Source organism: Bufo bufo, chromosome 3 (assembly GCF_905171765.1).
Source record: "Bufo bufo chromosome 3, aBufBuf1.1, whole genome shotgun sequence".
NCBI lineage: Eukaryota > Metazoa > Chordata > Amphibia > Anura > Bufonidae > Bufo > Bufo bufo.
This window is the reverse complement of record NC_053391.1, coordinates 651,657,297-651,681,953: the sequence shown is the minus strand read 5'-3', so window position 1 is coordinate 651,681,953 and position 24,657 is coordinate 651,657,297. Positions and strand designations below refer to the sequence as shown.

At 45.0% G+C, this 24,657-nt stretch overlaps 1 protein-coding gene across 1 annotated transcript in view; it reads right to left on the bottom strand.

Moving 5' to 3' along the window:
* Window positions 1-24,657, bottom strand: part of GUCY1A2 (guanylate cyclase 1 soluble subunit alpha 2) — a 245,866-nt gene that overhangs the window by 144,477 nt on the left and 76,732 nt on the right. Inside the window, 1 exon segment of the mRNA XM_040426272.1 lies at window positions 1,708-2,432. Coding sequence (XP_040282206.1) covers window positions 1,708-2,432 — 725 coding nt within the window.

Sequence of the window (24,657 nt, the reverse complement as noted above, 5' to 3'; positions counted from 1 at the left end):
AAGAGGAACTGCACTCCAAGGTCCTTCTCCCGCTCCCTCCCCCCCTCCAATACTAGCTGAAACAACTCCGCCCCAGATGCCGTTTATTTCCATTGGTGGGGCAGTGTCAGTGGCTGGCCAGCATCCTTCCTGCTCTGCCACCTGAGGTTGAGTGTGATGTGCGCATGCGCCTAGCATCTCTCCTCGTCTATATTGCCACGGCAAACAATCATCCAGGGCCCGGTCCTGGGCCGTAGACCGGTGGTTGGGGACCACTGATTTATAATACTGGTGTTTTCTTAATGAATTCCATACCTTTCCTTTTGGCTGGACATGTCCTCATATGTATGTCATGAGATGACCAGTTTTTCAAAACTATATGATATTGCATCACGAGATTTCTATCTTTTTTTTACGTTTTGTTATGTTGCGGCCTTGTGCTGAATTAAAAAATCAAGTTTTCCCATTCAAGCTGCACTCAATACTCCATAATGAGAACGTGAAAACAGAATTTATAAAATTTATGAAAAAGGAAAAACTTTAATTTTATATGGACATAAGTATTCAGGCCCTTTGCTATGACACATAAAAATATAGTTCTGAGGGCTTCCCATTTCTCTTGACTGAGATGTTTCTACACCTTGACCGGAGATCACCTGTGGTAAATTCAGTTGATGGGTCATGATTTGGAAAGACACAGCCCTGTCTATATACTGTTTATATGTTCTCACTGCTGACAATGCATATCAGAGCAAAACCCAAGCCATAAGGAGGAAATAACTGCCTGTAGAGCTCAGAGACAGGGTTGTGTGGAGGCACAGATCAAAAAAATGTTCTTGCACTGAAAGTTCCCAAGAGCACAGTGGCCACCGTATTTCTTAAATGGAAGAAGTTTGGAACGACCCTTCATTGGCTTGGTTGCCATACCAAACTAAGTAATCAGAGAAGGGCCTTGGTAAGATAGGTGATCAAGAACCCAATAGTCACTCTGACTGAGCTCCAGAGATCCTGTGTGCAGATGGGAAAAACTTGCAGAATTTCGCTAACCTGTCCAATAAAATCCTTCCAGTAAAGCATGGTGGTGGCAGCATCAAGCTGTGGGGGGGGGGGGGGGGGGGGGGTGTTCAGTGGCTGGAACAGGGAGACTGGTCATGGTTAAGGGAAAGCTGAATGGAGCAAAGTACAGAGGTATTCTTAATGAAAACCTGGCCCAGCGTGCTCTGAACCTCAGACTGGGCTGAAGGTTTACCTTCCAACAAGACAATGACATTGAGCACACAGCCAAAATGACACAGGAGGGACTTAGGGACAATTCTGTGAATGTCTTTGAGTGGCTCAGCCACAGCCCTGCCTTGAACCCATTCAAACATTTCTACAGGATCTGCAGATAAGAATGGCAGAAAATCCCCAAATCCAGGTCTGCAACCTTGTGGCTTCATACCAAAGGACGCTGTAATTGCTGCCAAAGGTGTTTCAACTAAGTACTGAGTAAAAGGTCTGAATACTTATGTCAATGCAAAATTTTAGTTTTTCATTTTCAATAAATTAGCAAATATGTCTAACATTCTGTTCTCACTTTCTCATTATGGGCAGAATGATGGAGAAAAATTAACTTTTTTTATTTTAACACAAGGGTGCAACATAAAATGTGAAAAAAAAGCAAAAGGGTCTGAAGACTTTCCGAATACACTGTATAAATAAGATAAGTAAACATAAGGAAAGCTTTACCTTTTCCTTGTTCTCGAGCTCAAATGTATCTAGAACGTTCCGTATTAAAAAGGGCGTGGACAGTCTCAACAGGACTTGTTCAAAAGTACAGATGATTTTTGGGGAAACAATCTCAAAACTATCATGAAACTTCAAGGTTTTATGGACTTCACATTTAATAAGTTTCCTCAGTCCTTCTCCAAGCTGAAGTATGACCATGTTGGAGTCAAACATCAGGTGGAAGGGAAACGCTCTACAGAATGTGCTGATACTAATCCTCAAGTCAGAAGGCTCATGGGACGATCTAGCTGGAGGTGCTTTTGTGACGCTTGCATTATCACGTTCCTTGATTTTGAAGATAAGAGTGTTACAGTTACCCGGACTTATAATTTCAGGGAACAACTTCTCATTGACGTTATTGACTTGCTCAACATCAACTTTGAGTTGGTAGATCTTCTTTCCCACTGCCTTTATCATGCCAAGCATGGCAAACCCTACAATGTGATGGAGATGGAAGCAACTGAGGACGAGGGTCCCATCGGCAAGCTCTTTGCATAGGAAAGAGGGGGATTCAAAAGTCACTTGTCTTCCAATTGAAGTCCTAATATGCTCCAACAAAGCATCAAAACCATTGAAGAAGTCAAATAATGTTCCACCAACAGCTCTAAGAACTCTTTCATTCTCCTCAAAGCAAAGACTGAAGAACTCCTCTCCAAATTTTTCTTGCAACTCTTCAAACTTCAACCCTGGAATAAATGAAAAATATTGAATTGTAATTATCATATATTTTAAATTAGATATATGTGAAACTTTTTGTCACGTGTTTTCAATTAACTGAAATGTAAAACTAAACCCTTTCTTTATTCTTTTCAATTAGCTTGTTATGCTAAAGTGTTTAGCTATTTTTTTAATAGTTTTTGTTAATATTTGTAATTTTGACAAAAATATTGTACAGCAGTGCAGATGTAGAAGAATGGAGTCTCTCATTGTAAAGAGGCTGTGAACAGGTGAGCTCTTTGCACCAGTTCACATGCGGCGCTGGACGGTGGCCGTCGCTGCTTCTGTGCCGTGCTGGTGGAGTGATGGGACCCGGGGCCCAGGTGGCCTCACTGTACAGTGGGGCCGCTGTGCGGCTGCTGGATCCCATTGCCTGCTGGAGCGGTGTGGAGGCGCGGTGGTCACCGCACGGCGCCGCGCCATGGTTAGAGTAGGTTCCCACTTAAATAAGAGGCAACCTTGTCGTGGTAAGTGGGCCTCTGCTCTTTGATCAAACTGTATACTAATGCCTCCTAATAGTGCACAGCAAATGATTGATAATAGTGCTGTATAGCCATGTTTTATCAAAAGAAATGCTGAAAATTGAAAACAGTTGTTATATCAGAAGCATAGGAATGAGGATGTGCGATTTAGATTTTCTCTACATATTAATACAATCTCTCATTGTAAAGGCAGTGGATATGGACTCACTGTTCCAATTAAGGCTACTTTCACACTAGCAGTTTTGCTGGATCCGGCAGGGTTCAGCAAAAACACTTCCGTTACTTATAATACAACTGTCTGCATCTAGTTATGAACGGATCCGGTTGTATTAGCTTTAACATACCCAAGACGGATCCGCCATGAACTCCATTGAAAGTCAATGGGGGACGGATCAGTTTTCTATTGTGTCAGATTGTGTCAGAGAAAACGGAACCATCCCCATTGATTTGCATTGTGGGTCATGACGGATCTGTCTTGCTCTGCATCTCAGAACGGAAAGCAAACCTCAGCACGCTGCGGTTTGCTCTTCGGTATGAGAACAGAACGGAATGCATTTTGGAACATTCCGTTCTGTTCAGTTAGGTTTTGTCCCCATTGACAATGAATGGGGACGAAACAGAAGCTTTTTTTTTTCGGTATTGAGACCCTATGACAGATCTCAATACCGGAAAATATTAACGCTAGTGTGAAAGTAGCCTAACTAGTTTGTCTTTCTACTAACTCTAAGGGCCTTGTCCTGGCAGTCTCCTGGTTTTCACCCTTTAACCCCTAAACAGGCATCTGGTCTTCACTGCAGGGGAGTCACCAGACCACTACCCTACCTCTTGAGATCGTCCCGGTGTAGTTGACAGCTGACCCACAGTCAATGAGGAGTCAGGCAATATATGTGTGAAATCTGTAGGTAGGGGCAGACAGGGACAGTGAGCCGTAACTTAAAACCAAGCCCGCTTTCCCTAACCACTTGCAGTGCAAGCTCGAGGTAGCAAGACCGCAACTGGTCAACAGTCCCTATGCTACTTACGTGCAGAGACAAACACTAAGAGACAAAACAACAAAAAAACAGGGTTGTACATAAATGGGTTAGAACCAGACAGATTAGACAGTACTAAACGAGAGACAGAGAGTGGTTAGAAGATAAGCTGAGATCAGAACCAGACAGACAACGCAGTACCAAACGAAAGACAAAGAGTGGTCAGAAGACAAGCAATGCAATGCAATAAGCACAGGAACCAGGAAAACAGCTAGTGAGTCAGAGACTATCACTGGCACTGGAATAAGGCTATGAAGGGGTTTAAATAGAGCACCAAGTTCCAGGATTAGAATTAGGGATGAGCAAATCGACTTCGCGCAATAACTTCATAAATAAATTTGTACTTTAAAAAAACATTTCCCGAACTCGGGTTCGGTTCCAAGGTACCACTTCCAAGGTACTGCTGCGTACAGTATTAGAACGAAGTTTTATGCGAATCGACTTCGGATGTTTCATCCGAAGTCGATTCGCTCATCCCTAATCAGAACCTTATAGTTCGGTGCTCCATTAATCAGAAACATTAGCACATACATGTAGGGATAGAACAGCTCTGCAATCAGCCCACTGCTAATCTCCCCCCAGCACACACCACTGCGCATTGCATCCTGTTACTAAGGGTGCTGTCACATCACAGGGAGCGTGGCTTAGCAGCCCGTCTCTACCAACGCGGCTGTATGAAGCTGAAGATTGCATCGCTGGAGCCCGGACAGCTGAGTTTGTGACAATTTGTAGTCCGGTAACAGGCTGGGGTTAGAGTAGGCAATGTACAATCAAATTCGAGAAACAAGCCTGGGGTCAGGGCAGGCAGCAACAGGGGAATACGAGAAACATGTTAATGTCAGGGCAGGCAGCTAGGAGCGAGAATGGGTTGTCAGATAGGAGGTTGGTACACAGGTAGTCATGGCAGAGAATCACACTTTCACTGGTAACTAGAGACTAGGAAATTAAAAGCGTGTTCACCCTCCCATTGAGAAAGGTGCCTTAAATACCCTGCCTCCACCAGCCATAGGCTGGGGAAGACTTTGAGTGTGCACTTGCTGTCTCTTTAAATGGCTGAGAACAAATGCATGACTTAAGAGACAGATCTGGAGGCCTTCACAAGGGAACACAGGCCACAGCCTGCAGCATACACTGAAAACACCCTCCTTCCCCTGCCAGGGCCACCGTTGGCAGGGGAAGAATGGCAAACAGCACCCAGACAACCGGGTGAACAGTAGGACCAGTTGAGTAAGTAGTGCCCACAAGGAGAAGTGGAGCAGCAGCCAGCACAATGGTGACTCTACTGTACCTCCAACTTTATTTAGATTTTTTTTCTGTTGGTCTTTATACAGATTTGACAGGGCTCCTGGGAACCCTAGTAGTAAAATACTGATCTAATGTGTATGGTGGTCTCCTGACCATGCCTTTAAGGGAAACCCCATACATGAACATTCAATGAACTGCTTTCTTTTAGATAGCTATTATAGATGATAAAATTAACTCTGCTACACACTATTGTTTGAGCATGCTCTACTATACAAATCATTTTGAAAGTTAACATTTTTTTCATAATACTTTTATTTTCTTTGCATTATGCGATTATAGGGGCAATTGCTGCTGCTCTGAGCTGTGACCATAAATTCAGATATGCTTTACAGCAGCCACACGAAAAAACAGAATCCCAGTTACATCATAACCAATTAACGTGCTTGATTTGATTATGATGGAGAGTTGTGGGCATACGCTATAATCTGTGCAAGGTCAGTGGGCAGCAAGAGGGAGCAGATGAGCGGTCCTGATCACCTGTTGTCAATGGTAGATCCTTTGTTCTGTGCCTCCAGATTTATAATTGAGGTCCAACCTTTCATTGTAAGAATTATAATAGTGCTGTATCAGTGGGCTGTGGTAGTGAAGCAAAGATGCTGCAAGTGAATTTATTACCATTGTTTTGTTACATTATCTCCAGCATCATTAAAAGGTATTTAGAGAATAACCTCTGAATGATAGGTTTATTATTCTGAATGTCCCCCCATTATATCGCTGAAAAGATTTAATTTTTCTTATCCCTTTTGATGTTTTGTCCATCTTCTGCTAAGTAATGCATTTTCTTCTTTGACACCTCCCCTGCTTAGTAATGTACCTTCTCCTGTACCCTTTGGCCCTTTCCTTACACTTTGCATAACCTGTAAAAAGCATTAAAAGAAAAAATAATCTCCTCCGCTCGTTGGCCCCTCCCCTGCTTACTAATGTAGCACCTCCTGTGATCTGAAACTCCCCTGATTATCAGTACAGCATCTCCTGTGCTTGTTGGCCCCTCCCCTGCTTAGCAGTGCACCTTTTATGGTCTGCAAACAGCCTGAAGAAAATAAAAGTGGTTGGCTGTTTTCATTTATAGGCTAAGAAGAATCCCTGTCAAAATAAAATATACACTGACAGAACTACTGCTATACATCTACTCTGTACAGTATCATGTCTTACTTCTGCATCCTCTGCACACATACTTTTTCATATCTCACTAGAGCTCCATATAAATAACTAGTGTTGAGAGAATCGAAACATCCAAAGCGGAATTTGATCTGAAGCTTAAGAAAAATGTGATTCTCCCCAAAGCCAAATTTCCTTGCGCTTCATGGTAAATAATCTGATTCTTTCTAAAATGGCTGCTGCACATGTTACAAAGTGAAAGTAAGAAGCCCGGGAACGCCATATGACCCATAATGCCATGCAGCCAGCCAATCAGCAGATAGCCATCCCCTGTGATGTCATAGTCCTATAAAAAGCTTTATCCTGCTCTGTCTCCACCATTTCACTGTGAGTTGAGCACAGGGACAGACGTGACAAGTGCTAGGGACAGTGTTTAACAAAGCTTTTAATTGTAGAATATTGGATAGGGAGAGTGCAGGTGCAGTGCAGGGAGATCGTAGGGAGAGTTTTTAGACACTGTAGGGGGAGCATAGGGAGACTGCAGGGTGAGTGTAATCACCATGTGCATCTTGTTGAACTGCTGCCACAATCACATTTAATCTGTCAGTTTATAAATAGAATTATTGTGCCTCAGTATTAAAGTGTGGTTTAATATATCACCGTCTGCATCTTGTTGAACTGTTGGCACATTCACAGTTAATCTGTTAGTTTATATATAGAATTACTGTGCCTCAGTATTAAAGTGTGGTGTAACTGCTGACACAATCTCTGTTAATCTGTTAGTTTATATATAGAATTACTTTATATATATATATATATATATATATAATTACTGTGCCTCAGTATTTAATGGTGGTCTAATATATCGCCATCTGCATCTTTTTGAACTTCTGACACAATCCTTGTTAATCTGTTAGTTTCTATATAGAATGACTGTGTCTCAGTATTAAAGGACTGTCTAATATATCGCCTTCTGCATCTTGTTCAACTGCTGACACAATGCCCATTAATCTGTTGGTTTATACATAGGATTACTGTGCCTCAGCACTAAAGGGCGGTCTAATATATTGCTGTCTGCATTTTGTTGAACTGCTGACACATTTCCAGTTAATCTGTTAGTTTATATATAGAATCACTGTGGCTCAGTATTAAAGGGCAGTTTATTATATCACTGTCTGCATCTATTTGAACTGCTGACACCATCTCCGTTAATCTGTTAGTTCATATATAAAATTACTGTGCCTCTGTATTAAAGTGTAGTCTAATAATTCGCCGTCTGCATCTTGTTGAACTGCGGATACATTTGCAGATAATCTGTTAGTTTATATATAGAATTACTGGGCCTCAGTATTAAAAGGCGGTTTAATATATCGCTGTCTTAATCTGTAACATTACTGGTTCAGTTACTGCTGTACACTATGGCCATCGGCCAGCACCCCCTCTCCAGCAGTCGGGGCTTGTCAACATCAGCAGAAGGAAGCTGTTGTTCCTTCCCATCGACTTCAATGTCATCTATTGCTCCTAATGCTCCTCCTTCTCCTCACTACAGCAATCAATCTCTTTGACAGCAATCGATCACTGATCATCCAATGGCGCAGAAGCTGAACATGCACCTGGCCAAGTTACTGGTACTACAGTATTTTTTGGAGCAATCTTTCAACAAGGATCTTCTGGTATTGCACCGTTTTGCTGGTCCTCTCCACCAGAGAAATGAGAGATGAGAAGTTCTCTTTGTAGTGGGGGTCGAGAAGGGTGAACAACCAGTAATCCGTGTTGAGTAAAATGCTTATAACGCGCGGGGAGTGGGAAAGGCAGCCTAACATGAAGTCAGCCATGTGTGCCAGAGTACCAACAGGCAAGACTTCGCTGTCGTCATCAGGAGAATCACTCTCAATCTCCTCATGCTCGTCCGCCTCTTCTTCCCACCCACACAGAACAGATGAAATTAAACTTCCATGGGTACTACCCTCTGTAGCGTAGGTAACCGTCTCCTGCTCCTCCTCCTCCTCCTCTTCATTGTCCAATTCGCGCTGAGAAGACAAACTGAGGGTGGCCTGGATATCACCCTGTGTAATGTCTTCCCCCATTTCCACCTCTTCCACATGCAAAGCGTCGTCCTTAATTGTGAGCAGCGAGCGTTTGAGTAGACACAGAAGTGGGATGGTTACGCTAATAGCGTTATCGACGCTCACCATCTGTGTTGATTCCTCAAAGTTTTTCAGAGGTCAGACATCCATGACCACTGCTCGCTTGTGAATAGCGGAAGCTGACTGGAAAGGCGACGACCATGTTGCAGCTGGTATTCCACTACTGCTCTCTGCTGCTCACAAAGCCTGCCAACATGTTGAACGTGGAGTTCCAGCACGTGCTCACATCACACAACAGCCAGTGAGATGGCAATTTCAAGCGCTGCTGCAGCGTTGACAGACCGGCTGAAGCTGTTGATGACTTGCGGAAATGTGCACACACGCGGCGCACCTTCACCAGTAGCTCAGGCAAATTGATGTAGGTTTTGAGAAAATGCTGAACCACTAAGTTTAAGATGTGGGCTAGGCATTGGATGTGTGTGAGCTTGCCGAGCACCAAAGCTGCCACCAAGTTCCGGCCATTATCAGACACAACCATGCCAGGTTCTAGGTTGAGTGTCGGGAGCCACAGCTCAGTCTGGTCTCTAATCCCCTGCCACAGCTCTGCGGTTGTGTGCTGTTTGTCCCCTAAGCATATCAGCTTCAACACGGCCTGTTGCCGTTTCCCCACTGCAGTGCTACACTGCTTCCAGCTACCGACTGATGACTGACTGGTGCTGCACGCGGATAATTCAGAGGTGGAAGTGGAGGCGGAGAAGGAGAAGTGGGGGTTGGATCCACTAACGTAGGTGGTGGCGGAAACCCTGATGCAATTCTTGGCGTCGGTAGGACCTCTGCCATGCCAGGGTATGACTCATTCCCGGCCTCCACAACATTCACCCAGTGTGCCGTCAGGGAAATGTAGTGTCCATTGCTGAATGCACTTGTCCATGTGTCCGTGGTTAAGTGGACCTTCCCAGTAACTGCATTGTTCAGGGCACGTGTGATGTTATGGGACACATGTTGGTGTAAGGCGGGCGCAGCACACCTTGAAAAATAGTGGCGGCTGGGGACTGCGTAGCCACCAGACTGCAGAAGGCCTCCGTGTCAACAAGCCTAAATGGTAACATTTCCAGGGCCAGTAATTGTGAAAGCTGCGCATTTAGTGCTATGGCCTGTGGGTGGGTGGCTGGGTTTTTGCGCTTGCATTCAAATGCCTGGGGTAAGGACATTTGTACGCTGCGCTGGGACACAGAAGTGGATGTGGTCGCTGATGGTGCTTGCGAAGGTCCAGAAACAGGGCGGGAGGCATCCGGGCCTGCGCCTTCGACAGGGGATTGGCCAGCATGTAAGATAGGGGAAGAGGAGGCAGTGGTGTGACCTGCAGACACAGATTGTGGACCTAGGCGTTCGCCCCACTTATTACGGTGCTTGGTGGCTATGTGCCGGATCATGCTGGTGGTGGTGAGGTTGCTAGTGTTCACGCCCCGGCTCATTTTGGTACTGCACAGGTTGCAAACTACTATTCTTTTGTCGTAGGCACTTTCCTCAAAAAAGTGGCATACTGCGGAACACCTACCCCTTGGCAAAGGAGATTTCCATAAGGGGGTGCTCTGTGGAACAGTTGCGGGCTGCTCCCTTTTGCCACCCACTGCCTCTTCCAGCCTGTTACGGTGCAGCAGATCCCTCCCCCTCTGTACTGCTGTCCTCGCTCAGCTTTCCACCCTCCCAGGTTGGGTCAGTGACTTCACTGTCGACCACCTCTTCTTCCACTTCCTCACTCTGCTCATCCTCCTGACTTGTTGACCTACCACAGGTTGCGCTAAAAATATAGATTGCTGCCACACACAATAGTCCTTAAAAGGAATTTTGGGTCTCTGAAAAGTTTTGGTGGTAAAAATATTCTTAAATCACTCCCTACACTGTCTGTCCCTTCATCAGCACAGCTCTCCCTGACTAAGAACGAGTCGAACATTCGTCATCGAGTGCTATATAGCACCCGATGACGTGTTCCGGCCAGCCAATCACTGTAATGCCAGCAGCCAACATGGCTACAGCATTACAGTGAGGGCAGTATTTACCTGCACATTTATTGGCTGTAAAGCATTGCGCTCGAGCACATGCAGTATTCGGCCGAATACCGCTATGTGCTGAGAATCAGCACTCGCTAAAGTAGATACAATACTTCTGTTTATTGCCACATAGAGGACAGATAAGTGACGTGTTTCGACTCTACAAATCGAGTCTTTGAAAAAATACTCGATTTGTAGAGTCGAAGCGCGGCACTTATCTGTCCTCTATGTGGCAATAAATAGAAGTATTGTATCTACTTTAGCGAGTGCCGGTCCTCTTCTCTGCATAGTTGTGGGATGCCGACCCTGGACACGCGCACCGCGCATTAACTTTGGAGTGACGGCTGTCTTTCTCTCTGGTATGTGCTGAGCATCGAGATGTTCGAGCCTAACTGGTGTTCGGCCGAGCATGCTCGATCATCACTAATCCCTATTCCTCGTCTTTGCGGCCAGGTTTCTGATGTATGCTATAGCTGGCACCCGCCACGTATGGAGCATGCTCAATGCAGCAGCCTGCCCCATACATTACTTCAGCCACCGTGACATACGGGTATACCTGATTTATAGAGATTCATTACAAATGAATTTGTAACAAATCTAATTTCTTATCGAAGTTCAACGAATCGATTGAATCAATTTCTTCAAAACTTCATTAATCTCTAAATATAATACAATCATCGCTGTGCAATACACATTTTATACATAACTTTTACTGGTTGAGTTTTTGTCCATCATGAATTTACAATTATCTAAGGTTTATCAATCCTTTTTCAATAGTGAAGCTGAAAATAATGGAAAGTGAAGACTGCATTTAGACAGAAAAGAAAAAAAGTAAATGTCACTGCATCTCAAATTTACCCTCAGAACTTTTAGAAGCGCCTCTTAGAAAATCTAAAATAATCAAAGCATTTTTGATTTAAAAAAATAAAAAATGTGTTCCTCAGCACTCAATCACCTTTTTTGTTTCCCTACATTCAAACAGCTTCTGATGTATTTGTTTTTTTTTTTATTGATGTACAGTATGTATGTCTTGTATTTTTGTAGTTTTAAAGGGAACCTGTCACCGGGATTTTGGGTATAGAGCTGAGGACATGGGTTGCTAGATGGCCGCTAGCACATCCGCAATACCCAGTCCCCATAGCTCTGTGTGCTTTTATTACAGTATGTAAAAAAACCGATTTGATACTTATGTAAATTAACCTGCGATGAGTCCTGTCCCAGACTCATCTCACGTACAGGACTCATCTCAGGTTAATTTGCATATGTATCAAATCGTTTTTTTTTACACAATAAAAGCACACAGAGCTATGGGGACTGGATATTGCGGATGTGCTAGCGGCCATCTAGCAACCCATGTCCTCAGCTCTATACACAAAATCCTGGTGACAGGTTCCCTTTAACCCCTTAAGGACATAGGACGTACCGGTACGCCCTATTTCCCGAGTCCTTAAGGACACAGGACGTACCGGTACGTCCTGACTTAAAATCGGCATTCCGGCGCCGCGGGGGTTAATCGGAACGGGATGCCGGCTGAAATCATTCAGCCGGCATCCCGTAACAATGCAGGGGGGGGTCATTTGACCCCCCCGTATCGACGATCGCAGAAAACCGCAGGTCAATTCAGACCTGCGGTTTTCTGCGTTTCCGGTCCATTCGGGTGTCCTGTGACCCGATGAACCGGAAAAAGACTGCGATCGGTGGCGTAATTATACACCACCTATCGCAGTCCGAGGATTTGGAGAGGCGTTGCTGGCCCTGGTGCTGAACGCCGCTGTCCAGGGTGCTGATTGGAGCAGGGGAGAGAGGCGCGAGATTCAAACTTCCTGCGCTCCTCTCTCCCCTCCTCTTCCTGTCCAGCACCCTGACCGTGCAGCACCGTTCGGCACCAGCTCCTGCGTCCCCCTAATCGCCATCCATCACCCTCCTGCACCCATCGCCACCCAGGTAGGTTAGGGTCAGTGAGGGAGAGGCACCGTTAGGCAGGGAAAGAAGGGAAAAGTTAGAAAAAAAAAAAAAAGTTCTTTTATTTCAAAACTTTTTTTGATCCATCAGACCCCATGCTAGGGATCCTGTGGCCCACCCTAGTACGAGCCGCCCTGGGGTTCGTACTGGTTTCCCGGCCCACCAAATAAGTCCACCGGAGCCCCCTGCCGATGAACTTAGTTGGTGTCCCCCAGTGGACTTTGAGCCTGAGATTCCGGATTTTGCTGGCAATCCTGGAATCCAGATTCCCACAGTGGGGTTTACTGAAATTGACTATTTTAGTTTTTTTTTCAGTAACCCACTGGTGAATCTGATGGTGGAGCAGACGAATCTGTACGCCCAACAGTTCGTCGCTCAAAACCCAGGCTCATTTTTGGCTAGACCCGGTGGCTGGACGCCGGTCAGTGCAGCCGAGATGAGGACATTTTGGGGCCTCGTGCTGCATATGGGTCTAGTCCAAAAACCCAGTGTCAGGCAATACTGGAGTGGGGACGTCCTATACCAGACCCCACTGTACAGTATGGTCATGACACGCTCCCGGTTTGAGGCCGTCCGGAAATGTCTGCATTATTCCGATAATGCAGCATGTCCACCCCGAGGTGATCCTGCCTATGACCGGCTGTATAAGATACGGCCGGTCATCGATCACTTTGGGGCCAAATTCATGGAGGCCTACGTACCTGGAAGGGAGGTCGCGGTTGATGAGTCTCTCGTTGCGTTCAAGGGGAGACTCAGTTTCCGCCAATACATTCCCACAAAGCGGGCGAGGTATGGCGTGAAGCTATACAAAATTTGTGAGAGTACCTCAGGGTACACTTACAAATTTCGTGTGTACGAGGGGCGAGATTCCCGTATTCAACCCCCAGAATGTCCCCCCACTCTGGGTGTTACCGGGAAACTCGTGTGGGACCTTATGTACCCACTGCTGGATAACGGTTACCACTTGTACGTGGACAACTTTTATACCAGTATCCCCTTGTTCAGGTCCCTTGCCGCCAGATCCACGTTCGCTTGTGGGACCGTGCGGAAAAATCAACGCGGCCTCCCTGCCTACCCCCTCCAGGTACCTATCCCCAGGGGTGAGACCTGTGCCCTTACCAGTGGAAACCTGTTGCTGGTCAGGTATAAGGACAAGAGGGATGTCCTTATGCTGTCCACAATCCACAGTAACAGCACCACCCCAGTCCCTGTGCGAGGTACCGCGGCAACGGTCCTCAAGCCCGATTGTATCGTCGACTACAATCGGTATATGGGAGGAGTTGATCTCTCTGATCAAGTCCTCAAGCCATATAACGCCATGCGCAAAACCCGGGCATGGTACAAAAAAGTTGCGGTCTACTTGGTACAGGTTGCCATGTACAACTCTTTTGTACTATCCCGAAGCGCTGGCAGCACAGGGACATTCCTCCAATTCTATGAGGCAGTCCTCAAGGCCCTGATCTTTTCGGACCGGGAAAGAGCAGGCCGGAGTACCTCGGGAATTGGAGGCGCCCGGATCGTCCCTGGCCAACACTTTCCAGGTGTGGTCCCCCATACTGGAAAGAAGGGACGAACCCAAAAAAAGTGCAGAGTGTGTCACAAGAGGGGGATACGGAAGGACACCACCACTCAGTGTGACACGTGCCCCGATCATCCGGGCCTCTGCATTATCGATTGCTTCAGGGAGTATCACACTTCCATGGAGTACTAAATTTTTATAATCCCCAACAGTCCACTAGAGAACATAAAAAACTATGGCTCTCAGACTTTGGAGACACGGAAACATTTTTTTTTTCCCAAAAAAATATTAGTTTTAGTGCAGGCATCCTCAAACTGCGGCCCTCCAGATGTTGTAAAACTATAACTCCCAGCATGCCCAGACAACCTACAGCCATCAGCAGGGCATGGTGGGAATTGTAGTTTTACAACATCTGGAGGGCCGCAGTTTTTAGGATGCCTGCTTAGTGTCTCCAAAGTCTGAGAGCCATACATATTGGGCATCGTCGCGTGCGTAAAAGTCGTCGCTATAAAAATAACTTTTGCCCAAACGCCTCGGATGAACGGTGTTAAAAATATAAAATAAAAACGGTGCCAAAACACCCATTTTTGGGCAAAATTTCCATTTGAATCCTTTTTGCCGGTAATAAAGCTAGGGTTAACAGCCAAACAAAACTCAATATTTATGGCCCTGATTCTGTAGTTTGCAGAAACACCCCATATGTGGTCGTAAATGGCTATATAGCCGCACGGCAGGGCATAGAACGAAGGGAACTCCATATGGTTTCTGGAAGGCAGATTTTGATGGACAGTTTTTTTTTTGACACCATGTCCCATTAGAAGCCCCCCCTGATGTAGCCTAGACTAGAAACTCCAAAAAAGTGACCCCATCTAAGAAACTACACCCCTCAAGGTATTCAAAAGTTACTTTACAAACTACGTTAACCCTTTAGGTGTTCCACAAAACTAAATAGCGAATGTAGAAACAATTTTAGAATTTAATTTTTTTGTTACATTGCCTCAAAAAGAGTAATATAGAGCAACCAAAAATCTAATTTACCCCTAAAATAGTCCCAAAACAACAACCACCTTATCCCATAGTTTCCTAGATGGGGTCACTTTTATGGAGTTTCTACTCTAGGGGTGCATCAGGGGGCTTGAAAGGGTACATGGTGTCAATAAACCAGTCCAGCAAAATCTGCCTTCCAAAAACCATATGACATTCCCCTTCTTCTATGTCCTGCCGTTTAGCCAAACAGTAGTTTACGACCACATATGGGGTGTTTTTGCAAACTACAGAATCAGGGCAACCCATTTTGAGTGTTGTTTGGCAGTTAACCCTTGTTTTACTCCTGGAAAAAATGTATTATATTGGAAACTTTTCCAAAAAATAGAAATTTCAAAATTGTTTCTCCATCTGCCATTAACTCTTGTGGAACACCTAAAGGGTTAACAAAGTTTGTAAACCCAGTTTTGAATACCTTGAGGGGTGTACTTTCTTAGATGGAGTCACTTTTTTGAAATTTCTATTCTAGGGGTGCAACAGGGGGCTTCAAATGGGACATGGTATAAACAAAACCAGTCCTGCCAAATCTGCCTTCCAAAACCCATATGGCGTTCCCCTCCTTCTATGTGCTACCGTTCGGCCAAACAGTAGTTTACGACCACATATGGGGTGTTTTTGCAAACTACAGAATCAGGGCAACCCATTTTGAGTGTTGTTTGGCAGTTAACCCTTGTTTTACTCCTGGAAAAAATTGATTATATTGGAAACTTTTCCAAAAAATAGAAATTTCAAAATTGTTTCTCCATCTGCCATTAACTCTTGTGGAACACCTAAAGGGTTAACAAAGTTTGTAAACCCAGTTTTGAATACCTTGAGGGGTGTACTTTCTTAGATGGAGTCACTTTTTTGAAATTTCTATTCTAGGGGTGCAACAGGGGGCTTCAAATGGGACATGGTATAAACAAAACCAGTCCTGCCAAATCTGCCTTCCAAAACCCATATGGCGTTCCCCTCCTTCTATGTGCTACCGTTCGGCCAAACAGTAGTTTACGACCACATATGGGGTGTTTTTGCAAACTACAGAATCAGGGCAACCCATTTTGAGTGTTGTTTGGCAGTTAACCCTTGTTTTACTCCTGGAAAAAATTGATTATATTGGAAACTTTTCCAAAAAATAGAAATTTCAAAATTGTTTCTCCATCTGCCATTAACTCTTGTGGAACACCTAAAGGGTTAACAAAGTTTGTAAACCCAGTTTTGAATACCTTGAGGGGTGTACTTTCTTAGATGGAGTCACTTTTTTGAAATTTCTATTCTAGGGGTGCAACAGGGGGCTTCAAATGGGACATGGTATAAACAAAACCAGTCCTGCCAAATCTGCCTTCCAAAACCCATATGGCGTTCCCCTCCTTCTATGTGCTACCGTTCGGCCAAACAGTAGTTTACGACCACATATGGGGTGTTTTTGCAAACTACAGATTCAGGGCAACCCATTTTGAGTGTTGTTTGGCAGTTAACCCTTGTTTTACTCCTGGAAAAAATGTATTATATTGGAAACTTTTCCAAAAAATAGAAATTTCAAAATTGTTTCTCCATCTGCCATTAACTCTTGTGGAACACCTAAAGGGTTAACAAAGTTTGTAAACCCAGTTTTGAATACCTTGAGGGGTGTACTTTCTTAGATGGAGTCACTTTTTTGAAATTTCTATTCTAGGGGTGCAACAGGGGGCTTCAAATGGGACATGGTATAAACAAAACCAGTCCTGCCAAATCTGCCTTCCAAAACCCATATGGCGTTCCCCTCCTTCTATGTGCTACCGTTCGGCCAAACAGTAGTTTACGACCACATATGGGGTGTTTTTGCAAACTACAGATTCAGGGCAACCCATTTTGAGTGTTGTTTGGCAGTTAACCCTTGTTTTACTCCTGGAAAAAATGTATTATATTGGAAACTTTTCCAAAAAATAGAAATTTCAAAATTGTTTCTCCATCTGCCATTAACTCTTGTGGAACACCTAAAGGGTTAACAAAGTTTGTAAACCCAGTTTTGAATACCTTGAGGGGTGTACTTTCTTAGATGGAGTCACTTTTTTGAAATTTCTATTCTAGGGGTGCAACAGGGGGCTTCAAATGGGACATGGTATAAACAAAACCAGTCCTGCCAAATCTGCCTTCCAAAACCCATATGGTGTTCCCCTCCTTCTATGTGCTACCGTTCGGCCAAACAGTAGTTTACGACCACATATGGGGTGTTTTTGCAAACTACAGAATCAGGGCAACCCATTTTGAGTGTTGTTTGGCAGTTAACCCTTGTTTTACTCCTGGAAAAAATTGATTATATTGGAAAATTTTCCAAAAAATAGAAATTTCAAAATTGTTTCTCCATCTGCCATTAACTCTTGTGGAAGACCTAAAGGGTTAATAAAGTTTGAAAAAACTGTTTTGAATACCTTGAGGGGTGTAGTTTCTAGAATGGGGTCATTTTTGGGAGGTTTCTATTATCTAAGCCTCACAAAGTGACTTCAAACCTGAACTGGTCCATAAAAAGTGGGATTTTGAAGATTTCTGAAAATTTCAAAATTTGCTTCTAAACTTCTAAGCCTTGTAACATCCCCAAAAAATAAAATATCATTCCCAAAACAATTCAAACATGAAGTAGACATATGGGGAATGTAAAATCATCATAATTTTTGGGGGTATTACTATGTATTACAGAAGTAGAGAAACTGAAAGTTTGAAATTTGCTAATTTTTCAAAATTTTTGGTAAAAATTGTATTTTTTTATGCAAAAAAATTAAATTTTTTGACCCAATTTTAGCAGTGACATGAAGTACAATATGTGACGAAAAAACAATCTCAGAACGGCCTGGGTAAGTCAAAGCGTTTTAAAGTTATGAGCACTTAAAGTGACACTGGTCAGATTTCCAAAAAATGGCCTGGTCCTTAAGGTGAAAATGAGCCCGGTCCTTAAGGGGTTAAGCCCTATTTTGGAGTTTTTATTATGATTTTTTATTCTGGTGGAAAAGACTGAAAAGGCTACAAGATTGTTTTTCTTTTTTCATCTAAAAGCAGTTCACTATTCACTTTAAACCGTCAAAGGGAACCTGTCAGGTTGAACATAGTGTCTGAGCAGGTTATAGAGCAGGAGGAGCTGAGCAGATTGATATATAGTTTTATGGGAAAAGATTCAGTAAAACTTGAAAACCCTGCTAATTCTGGGCCGTGAAGTCTAGGACTTCAAACCCCAGAAAGTGTTTCTGAATGTTTTCCTATCAAACTACATACAATCTGCTCAGCTCCTCCTGCTCTATACCATGCTGCTAGCTCAAAATCACGTGGATATATAAAAGCATTCCAAAAATAAGTGGCACATCAGGTTTGAAAAATGGGGCTGCCCTGGGGTCCTAACCTATGCCCGGAAGTGGCGGTGCTGTCGGCTTCGGCTGAAGTGGGTCATTCACGCCACTTCTAGGTTCAGTGACGTGAACAGCGCATGTGCAGTATTTATCTTCACTGCTCTGGAAGCAGTCGAATATGTTGTGCGCAAGCTACATAGTGTGCAGGTGCGAGATCTCAGTGCTAGACCTGAAGTCTAGCACTGTCCATCTAAGGGGAGAGAGGTGTGTTTTGAAGGAAAGAGACATTAGTATTGAGCACCAGGGGCGTTGCTGGAGCGGTGCTTATACAGCATTGGTCCCCCCCCCCCCCCATGTTTTGATCGGCATGACGGGGAGAAGCAGCAGTGGCCGTGCAGGGATCCGGAGGGAGGTGGGTATGTATTATCTATAGGAGGGGCTATGTGGGGGTTATTTGCACTATTGGATAACCCCTGTAAAGGGCAAATATCATCAAAGGGAACCGCGCTGCTCTATATTTTCAAAGGAAGCTGGATCACAGTCAGTGTCCGTGTAGAAACTGATGCAGTCAATCATCAATCGACAGGTATCACTCTTCCTTTGGTTTATGCCATCCTATATGTAACCAAAAGGTGAACCCCCGATAGTGAAGCACCGCAAAGTGAGATCGAATAAATAACATTTATTATACTCGCAAAGGTAAAGATCTCAGCAACGTATCAAAATACAAACGGAGTTCCTCCTATCACGCCCGACCTAGGTTTCGCTTTCGCTTGATCAGGGGCCTATGTTCACTCTCATTGTGGCCTTCATTTTTATACCCCTTTAGGTTAACATGAAGACCCCCCTCTCTCAATTCACTTGCATTATGCTAAGGACTCCAATCATTAATACATATACATTTCTTTGTGTATTTACATCTTAAAATATCATATATCTTACATATTCCTTCCAAAATGTTACATTGTTAAAACAACATTGTGAGGCTACTTTCACACTGGCGTTTTGGTTTTCCGTTTGTGGGATCCGTTCAGGGATCTCACACGCGGTCCAAAGCGGATCAGTTTTGTCCTAATGCATTCTGAATGAATAAGGATTCGCTCAGAATCCATCAGTTTGCCCTCGTTCCATCTCCATTCCGCTTTGGAGGCGGAACATTGCTTGCAGCGTTTTGGTGTCTGGCTGACGAAACTGAGCCAAACGGATCCGTCCTGACACACAATGTAAGTCAATGGGGACGGATCCGTTTTCTATGACACAATCTGGCACAATAGAAAACGGATCCGCCCCCCATTGACTTTCAATGGTGTTTAAGACGGATCCGTCTTGGCTATGTTAAAGATAATAAAAACGTATCAATGCTGAATGGATGCAGACGGTTGAATTATCTGAACGGATCCGTCTGTGCAGAACCATGACGGATCCTCACCAAACGCGAGTCTGAATGTAGCCTTAGAAAAACGACATTATTATAAAAAGCTATCAGTTTTCTGTACACGTATTCTACCTATCCACATCTTGTGCCTATCCCTAAGTTTCATACTATTCTACCAGGTGACCATACATAGTACCTTCGGTTAGCTCGCACTGCCGCTAGCTCCGGTTGTTTTCCATACTTAATTCGATCACGTGACCAGATACAGCCAATGAAGAGCTCATCTGATTTCCCATTCTTACTTTTTGACGATCACATGCTTATGCCAGCTAGTGACTCCTCCTATTCCATGTGATACAAATGGACCAGTAAGGGAATTACTGCTTCATTCCCATTTACTACACCTATCCACCGCACCTACACAACATAGCGCCGCCATCAGTTCTAATTCCCCGGCCATTTCCTTCAAATAGTTCACACTATAAGTACATCAAAACCACACAGAGTAAAAATCCTCTCATCGCCCTCTACCAGAGCTTAAATTAGGGTCAAACTCAATATTTAGTCCATGCGGCTTCAGGGTGCCCAGATTGTAAATCCATTCCACTTCACTTTTATTGATTTAAGCTACTGGGTCCCCTCCCCACCATTTATAATTGACTCGTTTAACTCCCATAAAAAAAAAAGTCCACTGGGATCTTTATTATGAATCTTTTTAAAATGTGCCGGAACCCTATGAGTCTTAATTCCTTTCTTGATATTCCTAATATGCTCCTGGACCCTGGTCTTCAATCTTCTCATAGTCCGACCAATGTACTGGAGACCACAAGGGCACTCCAGTACGTAAATGACCCCTGAGTGTTCACATGCAATTTTGAATCTTGATCCCTCCTTAGTGGACTGTACTTCACAATTATTTAGTCTCCTATTCTCTATCTTGCGTTTTTTACAAGGAAGACAAAAGCCGCACCATGTGAACTTGTGCCTATTGGTCTTTTTTACTTTTGTGGAAAAATAACTGTGGACTAAATGGCTTTTTATATTTGGAGCTCTTTAGTAGATTAACTCTGGCTTATCTGGAATCACGGATGCTAACACTGGGTCATTTTTGAGGACCGTCCAATTCTTCCTAAGGGCATTTTTAATAAATCCTGCACTCAATCGAGTAAGGAATCTAAAATCTTTTCCTGTTTTGTGTTCTACAGCCCCCTTTTGTTGTATCTCCATATTCTCTTCTATATTCTTACTGCACTTTTCCAAATCCTCTTTTACATAGCCTTTCTCCACAAAACGTTCCAGTATGATTTCACTCTGCTGCCTATAATCTTTCCCGTCTGTACAGTTCCGATACACTCTTTTAAACTGGCCCCTGGCCCTGGGAATATTTTTAAGCCATGGGCCATAATGGCAACTAGTTCATTCAATAAAAGCATTAACATCTGTCTTCTTAAAATAGGTCTTCGTCTTAATTGTATTGCCCTCAATGAAGATAGTTTCCTTTATTTGACTAACTGTTTCCTGACTAATTTCACTGGTAAACACTAGTGTTGATCGAGCATGCTCAGCCTCCCCGCGCGTCTCCTCCCCGCATGTCTCCTCCCCGCAAGTCTCCTCCCCGCACATTTCTTGGCTGCTACGCAGCCAATAAGCGTGCAGGTGAGTGCTGCCCTCACTGTAATGCCAGTAGCCATGTTAGCTACTGGCATTACAGTGATTGGCTGGCCAGAACGCGCCATCGGGTCCTATATAGCACCCGATGACGCATGTTCGGCTCATTTGTAGTCAGGGAGAGCTGAGCATAGGAAGGGACATACAGTGTAGGGAGTGTAATAGGAAGATTTTTATACAAAAAAATTTTCAGAGACCCAAAAGTCCTTTTAAGGAATATTGTGTGTGACAGCAGCAATATATATTTTTAGCGCATCCTGCGATAAATGCTGTGTAACAGGCCGCTGAGGACAGTTAAGTTATTCGCGCCACATCTACTGTGTAAAGTGTGCACATCCCTAAAATATCACTGACATCCAGTGTACTTTTTCTGTAGACACTGCGAACAGTGACATTACCTGTGATACCTGTCCTGTATAACGTTTCCTCATCACAAATATCTTTGTACATTTTTTTGCGCATACACTTCCAAATCCTACGCTACTATACGTGTGACAGACCTTCAAGCATATATCACATTTAAAATGAAGAAGGCGAGCAGTAAGGGACGAGGAAGTGGTAGTGATGCTGATGGTGCACGCAGAGGCCGTGGCCCTGGGCGGAGAGAAACTGTGCCTGCTGACAGAGCAGAAGAAAAACAATCATCCACAATACCTAGCTTCATGTCCCAGTTTGCAGGGCGGCGCAGGACAATGCTCGCAAAGTCAGCCCAGTGCGAGCAGGTGGTCGGTTGGATTGCAGCAGATAATGCTTCCAGTCGGTTAAGCACCACCCTGTCTTCCACCAAGTCCAGTCTCAGTAGCCAGGAGTCTGGTCCACACAATCCTCACCCTGATCCTTCTTCCCACCATGTACAGTCTGGCCAAACAAGTGATCCCAAACTCGGATATTCCGAGGACCTCTTTTCATCGCCATTACTTGATTTGGCCCTCTCGCCAAGCACACTTGAAGAGGCACATGAGATCTTGTTCCATGATTCCCAACCTCTTGAGTATCCACAGTCACAAGAACATGACGGTGGGGAACGGAAATTACTGTTTAATGAGGTGGATGATGATGAGACACAGTTGCCAAAGAGTCAACCACAATTACTGTCTCAAGAGGTTAATGAAGAGGATAAGACACAGTGGTCAATCACTGAGGTTGTGGTTAGGTTACCAAATCAGGAGGATGATCAGAGTGAGGAAGTGGAAGAGGAGGTGGTGGACGATGAGGTCACTGACCCAACCTGGGAAGGTGGAAAGCTGAGCAAGGACAGCAGTACAGAGGGGGAGGGATCTGCAGCACCGCAACAGGCTGGAAGAAGCAATGGGGTGCCAAAAGGGAGAAGGCGAGCCACACTAAACAGGCCCGCAACTGTTCCACGAAGCACCCCCTTGTGGAAATCTCCCTGGCCAAGGGGTAGGTGTTCTGCAGTATGGCACTTTTTTGAGGAAAGTGCGGGCGACAAAAGTAGTTTGCAACCTGTGCCATACGAAGATGAGCCGGGAGCGTGAACACTAGCAACCTCACCACCACCAGCATTATCCGCCATATGGCATCCAAGCACCGTAATAAGTGGGCCGAACACCTGGGTCCACAATCTGTGTCTGCAAGTCACACCACTGCCTCCTTTTCCTCTGTGTTACGTGCTGGCCAATCCCCTGTCGAAGGCGCAGGCCCGGATGCCTCCCACCCTGCACCTGGACCTTCGCAAGCACCATCAGCGACCACATCCACTTCTGTGTCCGAGCGCAGCGTCCAAATGTCCTTACCCCAGGCCTTTGAACGCAAGCAAAAATACCCAGCCACCCACCCACAGACCATAGCACTAAATGCGCAGCTTTCCAAATTACTGGCTCTGGAAATGTTGTCATTTAGGCTTGTGGACACTGAGGCCTTCTGCAGCCTGATGTCGGCGGCCGTCCCGCGTTACGCAGTCCCCAGCCGCCACTATTTTTCAAGGTGTGCCATGCCCGCCTTACACCAACATGTGTCCCGTAACATCACATGTGTCCTGACAAACGCATTTACTAGGAAGGTCCACTTAACCACAGACACATGGACAAGTGCATTCGGCCAGGGACGCTATATTTCCCTGACGGCACACTGAATGAATGTTGTGGAGGCCGGGAGCGAGTCGTGCCCTGGGATCGCACAGGTGCTACCGACGCTACCGATTGCGGGCCTTACGTCGATCAGGGTTTCCGCCAGCACCTACGTTAGTGGATCCAAACCCCACCTCCTCCTCCGTCTCCTCCCCCACTTCCACCTATGAATTATCTGCGTGCAGCACCAGTCAGTCATCAGTCGGTAGCTGGAAGCAGTGTAGCACTGCAGTGGGGAAGCGGCAACAGGCCGTGTTGAAGCTGATATGCTTAGAGGACAAACAGCACAGCGCTGCAGAGCTGTGGCAGGGGATAAGAGACCAGACTGAGCTGTGGCTCTCGCAACTCAACCTACAACCAGGCTTGGTTGTGTCTGATAATGGCAGTAACCTGGTGGCGGCTTTGGAGCTCGGCAAGATCAGACACATCCCATGCCTAGCCCACGTGTTCAACCTTGTGGTTCAGTGGTTTCTCAAAACCTACCCCAATTTGCCTGAGCTACTGGTGAAGGTGCACCGCGTGTGTGCACATTTCCGCAAGTCATCGACAGCTTCAGCCGGCCTGTCAATGCTGCAGCAGCGCTTGAAATTTCCAGCTCACCGGCTGTTGTGCAACGTGAGCACGCGATGGAACTCCACGTTCCATATGTTGGCCAGGCTTTGTGAGCAGCAGAGAGCAGTAGTGGAATACCATCTGCAACATGGTCGTATCCTTTCCAGTCAGCTTCTGCTGTGGTTTTAAGAAACTTTGAGGAATCAACACAGATGGTGAGCGGCGATAACGCTATTATCAGCGTAACCATCCCCTTTCTGTGTCTACTCAAACGCTCGCTGCTCATAATTAAGGACGGCGCTTTGCATGTGGAAGAGGTGGAAATGGGGGAAGACATTACACAGGGTGATAGCCAGACCACCCTCAGTTCGTCTTCTCAGCGCAAATTGGACGATGAAGAGGAGGAGGAGGAGCAGGAGACAGTTGCCTCCGCTACAGAGGGTAGTACTCATGGAAGTTTAATTTCATCTGTTCTGTGTGGGTGGGCAGAAGAGGAGGAACAGGATGAAGAGATTGAGTCATCCTTCTGATGAAGTCAGCGAAGTCTTGCCTGTTGGTACTCTGGCGCACATGGCTGACTTCATGTTAGGCTGCCTTTCCCACGACCCGCGCGTTATACGCATTTTAGAAAACACGG